The sequence below is a fragment of the Pempheris klunzingeri genome, chromosome 20 (assembly GCF_042242105.1).
Source record: "Pempheris klunzingeri isolate RE-2024b chromosome 20, fPemKlu1.hap1, whole genome shotgun sequence".
NCBI lineage: Eukaryota > Metazoa > Chordata > Actinopteri > Acropomatiformes > Pempheridae > Pempheris > Pempheris klunzingeri.
The window spans coordinates 7,646,682-7,655,000 of NC_092031.1; the positions used below are offsets into that span (position 1 = coordinate 7,646,682).

The 8,319-nt window shown below is 40.4% G+C and overlaps 1 protein-coding gene across 2 annotated transcripts; it reads left to right on the forward strand.

Annotated features, from left to right (window-relative positions):
- The first annotated feature begins 273 nt into the window (after window positions 1–273).
- Window positions 274–8,032, forward strand: oat (ornithine aminotransferase). 2 transcript variants are annotated; one of them, XM_070852009.1, is made up of 10 exons: window positions 274–369; window positions 1,875–2,100; window positions 2,189–2,413; window positions 2,503–2,598; window positions 3,087–3,214; window positions 3,968–4,090; window positions 5,353–5,481; window positions 5,644–5,757; window positions 5,928–6,072; window positions 6,793–8,032. In XM_070852009.1, exons 2-10 carry the CDS (start codon window positions 1,890–1,892, stop codon window positions 6,951–6,953), a joined length of 1,332 nt encoding a protein of 443 aa, XP_070708110.1. In that variant the 5' UTR covers window positions 274–369; window positions 1,875–1,889; the 3' UTR covers window positions 6,954–8,032. The 2 variants fall into 2 exon arrangements, with proteins under 2 accessions (XP_070708110.1, XP_070708111.1); XM_070852010.1 differs by having other exon boundaries at window positions 279–376; window positions 1,883–2,100.
- Window positions 8,033–8,319: the final 287 nt, after the last annotated feature.

Here is an 8,319-nt window from a genome sequence, read left to right on the forward strand (position 1 = left end):
CAGAGTGAGTCAACGAAATTCTGCTGTTTTATTTTGAGTTTAAAAAATTAAAATAAAACAAACATACACATACTCTAACTTTGTGAAATTATACTGAACATAACCGCAGTGTGGCTCGCACCTGCTAGCCGCTCAGTTTTATTTATTTATTATTATATCAATTCTATAATTTTGGATGATTTGGCGATCGGTGGCTGCAATAATCGGAAGAAGTTGCAACATAACACGGAGGCGGGTCCTCAAAGTCAGCCATTCATAAGAGGGTCTCCTGCGTCAGACGGTCACATTAGCTCTCCGCATCAGTCACCAGACAGGACCGGCATCTTTCCCGTCTGCAGAGGGGTTCAAACTTCGCTTCACGTCTTTCTGGTACTGTGTGACTATCCTTCACGTCTCTTCTGTCCTGTTCCGAAACGCTTTTCTTTGTACTTTAATGGCGGCTTTGAAGAAATGACAGCAGGGATGTGCTAATGTTAGCTAGCTAGCTTACCGGTATTAAGAAACGGAAGCGAGGCGCTCTTTCAAAGCCAAGGGGAGAAATGGCTATATTCTTTTATTTATATCGGCAACAAATGGTCTGGGAGAGGTGATTAGTTGGTAAACACTATCATCATTTAGCAGGAGCTCATTCTTTAGGTCTTTATTTAGCTCCTGGCAGCTGTAGGTGGGAGTGCCATGGAGGCAGATCCCCAGCGACCTATCATCTCTCAGGAGCAGATTTTAATGGTGACACGGGTTCGCTGTCCTTGATGCAACCCAGTCCATGTGTAGTCTGTTTGCGTTGTGTATGCGTCAACTGTACAAGGATAACGATCGTCCCCAGCCAAGCACTGATTATGGCAGTCAGCAAGCCTGTTTTGCCTTCTGCAAACACTACTGTACTTTTTCTGTCAGTAAACAAAAATATCTCCTGCAGCTTGGCTAATTTCTTTGCAACTTTCAGGCAAGTTTGTCTCAAATAAAAGTGAAAGATGGTGTGACTCATTTCCAAAGCATTCAGTGCCAAGACATGATGTCTAAATCGCAGTCATAAATATGTAAACATTTCCAAAGTAGGAATTAGGCAGCACATGTTACAGTACTAGATAACTCAGAAGGGAAGGTTAAAATCTATCTGCAACCAAACAGAATAGTCTGGATCATCACAGTCGAGTTGCCATGCAGCTGTGGGATTAGCTTTTGTCAACCCAAACCCCAGTGAAGGTCTTTTCCCCCCATTGTGTTGGGTGTGAAAGAGAAGCGTTGTTCAGCAGACCTGCAAAGCCTATGTTCTCTGTGGAATCTCATACAGCACCGCATTAGCTTATTAGGCCGTTGTATGTAGATCCAACACGAACAGGATCAACAAGGTTAATAAAAAGCCAGTCTCTATTATTATGAGAGGAGGTGGAGCAAAGAACTCCTTTGTTTGAAGGTCAACCTGTTTGGTGGTTTGGTGGTTTGAATAGTTTAATAAGTGTGTTAGATAACTGGATACAGGCGCCAAGATCCTCCACAGAACAACATAACCTGATCTGTTTTCAACATAAAGGTTACGTTTTGTATATGTTAATAATTTGTAATCAATTTTTTTTAATCTTTATATTTATTACTAGTTTTGTTAGTTCTGTTTTTAGGCATCTTGCTCATGGTCAGCTTTACTACTAAATTTTCTCAATTAATCAATTCATAGCTGCAGCTTTAGTGCCTCTACACTAGTGAGGGCAGAAAAGTATAATTTACTCACAATTAATAACAAAACATAATGATCCAAACTTTTCAATTTTATCCCTGTTTTATGTGGTCTTAAAGTTAAAATGTTTTAAGGTTAGATTGATGGATTTCTTTGGTTACCAACTGATGTCTTTTTCTATTTTTTTTTTTTAACCATACAGGCCATTAGAAAGAGAATGATTTTCCAACTCAGATGCAGCCTCAGCCGTGCTGCCCCTATTCTCCGTCGCAGTATCCACTCTGGAACGCGTCCAGCCTCCACTGCTGCCTCCAAACTGAGGGCTGAACATGAGCGTCGGCTCACTTCAGAGGAAATCTATGCCCAGGAGGAGAAGTATGGCGCGCACAACTACCATCCCCTTCCTGTGGCTTTAGAAAGGGGGGAGGGTGAGTTTATTTTCCCTCAAAATGTTATAAATTACTTAGGAATCATCACCGACATTTCCCAACAACTTGGTTCTCCTCTTTACTCTAGGAATCAATGTGTGGGATGTGGAGGGCAACCGGTATTATGACTTCCTGAGTGCTTACAGTGCAGTAAACCAGGGCCACTGCCACCCTAAGATTGTAGAAGCGCTCAACGCCCAGGCCTCCAAACTCACCCTGACATCCAGAGCTTTCTACAACGATGTGTTGGGAACCTATGAGGAGTACATCACCGGCATGTTTGGCTATGACAAAGTCTTACCCATGAATACAGGTACTGTAGGGAAGGCGAATTCTATGAAACCTCTTCAGAGGTTCTCACGAGTCTATTTGCTGACATTTATCTATTTTATTACAAATTAGGTGTTGAGGGTGGCGAGACTGCTTGCAAGCTTGCCCGCAAGTGGGCTTACAATGTAAAAGGGGTTCCCAAAAACAAGGCAAAAATCATTTTTGCAGGTAAGTAACCATCTTATGTCATACAAAACTACATCACCATTATGGAGTTTGTCCCATTTGCCGCTTTACACAGTGTTGTGTAGAAATATTGGCACCAGAATCGCGTGCATCTATTATTGGATCCATTTGTCAGAGCTCACACTGTCAGAAATGAGTTATTCCTCATCAAATGTCAATTTCTTTTGTTTAGACAGGAATTTAGCAAACTTAGCCAGAATGCTTATACTTTTCCAGATTTGATGCACACTGTACGCTACAGTTTGATTCACATTTAGATGTTAGAAATATTCAACTCAGAAAATAAAACTGACTTTTCATTACCACTATGATTCTTCACAGTGTGGATTATGCTACAATAGGCTAAGTTTACCTAACTAATCATGTGCAGCAATCCTCTTGACAGATGCAGGATAAGGTGAACATCATGTAAAGATGGAAACTGAGAACAACATGATAAATATGCCCTCCCTTTCACTCTTGTTGATTAGATGGAAACTTCTGGGGCCGCACCATGGCAGCCATCTCCAGCTCCACAGACCCCAGTAGTTATGAAGGTTTCGGGCCCTACATGCCAGGCTTTGAGCTTGTCCCATACAATGACATTCCTGCACTGGAGGTATCAGTACAAAATCTACCATGTTTGTTTTCATTTGTTTCAGTCATTGAGAGATGGTACACAGGAATGTTTGAGTTTCATACTGTCACAAGCAGCTAATATGTAGAAAAGCTTGTTTGCCTTTGGTCCAACCCAGCTGTTGAGGTGCCTGGTAAAATGGGCTCTTCCATACAAACACCATGCTTACATGTACCAAAGTAAATTGTACATTTTGATCTCATTTGGAAATTACATGTTTAACTTTGTTGTTGGGGTTGTAGTGAAACACTGATGTTGGAGGCAGCAAAAGTTTAATCATACTTGCACTTAGTGTTGCTATGCTGGTGGAAGGACCCAACATGCATAACCTCAAAGTGTGCTGTTAAATTGTATTGTGCTTGCAGTGTTTTTTTTTTTGTCTGGCAAGACTAGCAAAAACACATTACTCATTACGATGGCTCTTGCTTTGGAAATTGAATTTTTCTTTTTTCCCTCGAAGGCAAAGATTTGCATTTTTGTGGTTTAAGATCCGGCTGATTAACATTGTCATGTTCTTCAGTTCAAAAAGTGTTAATTTCCTAAGATCCTCCAAAGCCAGCTGACACGACCTCATAACTGTTTATGCAAGCATAAGGGCCTAATGATAAGGTTATATCTGCAACTGCTGTTTCCAAAGTAAAAACCTAATGATTGACTGAAGCAGCAGGAACTGTGTTTCACAGGATTATCTCTAATGAAAATGTCTGACTTGTCTTTTTTTCTTCTTTTCTCCAGAAAGCCCTTCAAGACCCAAATGTTGCAGCTTTTATGGTGGAGCCCATCCAGGGGGAAGCAGGGGTGGTGGTGCCCGACCACGGCTACCTGACTAAAGTCAGAGACCTTTGCACCAAATACAATGTGAGTCTTGAAAAAACACACAAGAATGACTGGAATGTCATTAGCGGTTCCTCAGCTTGGGTGTGTGAGCAAAACTTTTGACTGTGATCAAAAAGTATTTTTTTGAAAGTAAAACTTGTGATTAATAAAAGTATTGATGCAAGTCCAAACGTTTTTTTTTGCAAAAGTGCCATTTTTGTTGAATTCAGAAGTTTTGAATTCAAAAGTTTTGCTTGCTGTTGAGTTGAATCCCTTGGGCGGGACCTGTGCTGAAAGATGTAAGACACGTCTCTATTGGGCAGTCACTCTGAGTGACAGCTTGGCAGCATCCACTGCACTCCGTCTTCTCCATGGACTTCAAAACTCGTTTACTAACGGTGGATGTTGCCAAGCTGTCACTCATATCGACTGGCCAATAGAGATTTGCCTTACATCAAACTTTTGGATCTGCATAAATACTTCTTTAATCACAAATTTATTTTACTTGCAATTAAACAATTGCAGGGCTGTCAAATGTACTTTTTGATTGCGGTTTGGAAAATGTTGCTCTCAAACGTATTCTGTTTGATTGCATGATAAAGACATAAAAGTGATCTCACACTATGCCCATTGCTTGTTCCACGCTGTTTTATGGATGAAAGGATATGCAAGGGCTGATGTTAATTTTTCACCATTTATGTACATTTTCTTATCTGGTAAAAAGACTAGAAAAGCATTGTGGATGACCTGTCACTCACAAGGAGGGAAAAGGCCAATTAAGTAAAGTGAAGAGCAGTGATGTTGAATTGTGTCATAGAAGACTGACGGGTCCCTTCTGTCCAGCTAAATTATGTTATTGACTCCAGTCTCTCATGCTAACACTTCAGCGCACACTGTTGTCAGTGATAATAGTTTTCATGAAAGAGAATATGAGCTGCCAGGCTTAGTTGTAAGTCATTTAATGCAACATGCGGTCAAGTTTTGAGGTTCTTTCTTCACAAAGAGGAATATCCTTTTTCAAATGATAAAACTCTGTTGTATGTTATGGAAATTCCATGGCCTTATTTCCTCATTGATGATCTCTCATTCCTCAGGATCAAGAATTCTTATTTTTCTATTGATAAAACACTTTGTACAGCATTGCAAAAACCATAAATGTTTTCAGACTCTCCTAAAATGGTATAAGATATTATGTGGCTACTACAGGCCACAAAAAAATATAGGATTGTGGTGATTACTGTTGTAAAACCAATAGGTTTGAGGGGCTTTAGTAGTAATCTCAAAATGCTCTGTGTTTTGCCCAGGTGTTGTGGATCGCTGATGAGGTGCAGACAGGCCTGGCGAGGACTGGCCGGCGGCTCGCTGTGGACCATGAAGAAGTTCGTCCAGATGTGGTGATCCTGGGCAAAGCTCTTTCTGGAGGAGTTTACCCTGTAAGCATTTTTGTTGTTCTTCGGTCACACTTCATATCACATTATAGATTTGTTTCGCAAGAGTCGAAGACTCAAGTTATGAAGTCCATTTTCTGTTGGAAGGGACTATAGATTGCTGTGTTTTACCTTTTGCTCTAACTGATCTGTGTTTGTGGCCCTCAGGTATCTGCAGTGCTGTGTGATGATGAGGTAATGCTGACCATCAAGCCTGGGGAACACGGGTCCACGTATGGAGGCAACCCCGTGGCCTGTCAGGTTGCTATCGCTGCACTTAAGGTGAGTGTATTTTACTTTCCCTTTCTTTCCGTCTACGCTTTATTATCTTAATTACTTTTTCTTGTCTTTGCCTTTATGGTGATTGGTAATTAAAAGTGTTAATATGCATGCCACTTTGAACATCAATGTTGGAAGTTCTCTTTTTTTTCCTGAAACTGCTCTTATTGCAGGTGATGGAGGAGGAGAAGCTGGCAGAGAATGCTGAAAAGATGGGAAAGCTGCTGCGAGCCGAGCTGAGAAAACTGCCCAAAGACATTGTGACAACAGTCAGAGGGAAAGGTCTTCTCAACGCAGTTGTCATCAAAGAGACCAAAGGTACAGTACTTGACTATGTATAAGGGCGTTTTCACATCAGCACTTTTTAGTCCGATTAAATTGGACCCTGCTACGTTTTTCTTCCTTTTGTTGCGATTCGTTGGGGCAGGCGTGAATACAATAATCACCCAGATGGAGAACAAAACAACCTCACAGAGAGTCTTTAGAGGAGGTGGTCTGGTCACAGACAAACTCTTGAGCACTTCTTTTGTGTATTTGAAAGATGATCTTACCTCCCTCTGACCTAACTACCAGGTGTAGTCCACAAGACTGAGCTAAACAGCTCCTGTAGCTAGGTGTGCTTTGTATTCTGGGATGCAGCAGAGCACGCTAACTGTGTCTAGTATTAGCAGCGAGCGGGGCAATGAAACAAGGTCCAACTTGTATAGCAATGTTTTTCTCACAGAACTAGTTGAAAACACAGGACGTTCTTCCTGTATTTAGTTTCGTGCTCCCGCCCCCGACACATCAGACCAATATGAAAAACAGTTTACAAACTCATCAACTGATTTGGACCACAGCAAACAAACTATAGATGTGAAAATGCTCTAAATTATTATCTAAATTATTTTGTGACTTGTGATATTTTGTGAATCTCATCTTAAATATTAGATGACGCATGATCTAGTCAAAGATTCTTTGTAAGAAATGAGTAAATATGTATTTGCAGCTTGTAGTCACTTAATCTGACCCATCTTCAAACACCCCCCCCCCCCACAGACTATGACGCCTGGAAGGTGTGCTTGCGCCTTCGTGACAGTGGACTGTTGGCAAAGCCCACCCATGGTGACATCATCCGCCTGGCCCCTCCCCTCATCATTAAGGAGCATGAGCTGCGCGAATGTGTCGATATCATCCAGACAACCATCATGTCCTTCTAAACTGCATCAATTCAACAGTACACCGGCAACCTTTAGTGATAATCCACACGGCCTGTCAAAGAGTGGCTCTGAGCATTTATTAATATTATTTTATTCTCAATTGTTCTCTTTGAAGGGAATTTCTCTAGAAATGCGTTACACAGAGACTGTGTGGAGTGTGATTCTAGGAGTTTACACTGACACCTTTGTACAGAAAAACTGCTGTAAAGGAAATGTGTCCATTAGCCTGTCTCAGGAAGAGAGTGCAACACAGGTGGAAAACAGAGGGTTTATTTGTAATGTTCAAAATGTACACAATTTATCTAATCAGACACATTTTGAAATGGTTAATTCTCATTTCCACTGGTAGTGAGTGTGTTGTAAATTATCAATGTGGTGTCTTCAGTGAAACCTTTTGTTCATTTACAAAAAAGCACAAATGGTTTTACCAGTGAGGAATGCAGGCTAAAGTTACAATTATAGTTTAGATTTCTAATAGAGTTCCTTTAACCATGTAAGCTACTGCTGTCTGCAAACACAAAGCTTGTGAAACAAGTTTTTATGTGTCTTTAATGTCAAGAACAGGGTTTCTACACATCTTTTAAAAAGCTTGACAAGCATATGTTGTCAGATTCCTGGTCAAATTCGCAATTGCACTAAAATTCTGACAATGCGAAAAGTTCAAAGAGGCTCAAATATTTATTTCCAATACAAAATCTATAATTTCAGGGGCATGTGTAGTGGCCTCATTTTAATTTAACACAAGTTATGATAGCGTGCCACTGTGGAAATAGTTTCTGGCACCTGTAATCGTCGAAGATCTTAAATGCTGAAACAGTATTTGCTCTTTATGCTGCATAATTTGGTTTATTTTGTTTCTACAAGGAACAGGTTGCATAAGGATTAAGGAGTGTTGAAGTATGTAGCTGCTCTAAGGCTGGTTTGGTTTGAAGTATTTACAGTATCTGTACATTGTTTCCTTGAACTTTCTGATCAACGTTTTATCCGTTATAAAAACGTGAATATTGCCTTTTTAAAGGCAACATCACCTTAAGTTGTTACTTAAAGCAGCGTTCTTCAAATAAATTATTGCAGTCTTATTTCTTGTCTTGCTTTTTGTGTGCGACAGTGAATTTTAGCACATGAAATTTCCGACCAGAGGCCTGTTTCAGGAAGCAGGGTTTCTGAGACGTAACGTAAGAAGACCCGTTCTGGGTTTGACTCAGCAAAAGTATCCAGATAAAATCCAGAAGAGGACTATTTACATCAGGCTGTATTCCATATATGAAGGGTTTTTAGCTTTGGCTAATTTTTACCTTCATTTAACCTGCTAAAACAACTGATTACAGGATGTACATTTGGTCCATCATTAGAATACAGATCATTT

Coding starts and splice junctions, on each gene's coding strand:
- oat (XM_070852009.1), top strand. CDS start 1,890: ATGATTTTCCAACTCAGATGCAGCCTCAGCCGTGCTGCCCCTATTCTC. Junction 3,215..3,967: donor ATGACATTCCTGCACTGGAG/GTATCAGTACAA, acceptor TCTTTTCTCCAG/AAAGCCCTTCAAGACCCAAA. Junction 5,482..5,643: donor TTTCTGGAGGAGTTTACCCT/GTAAGCATTTTT, acceptor TGTGGCCCTCAG/GTATCTGCAGTGCTGTGTGA.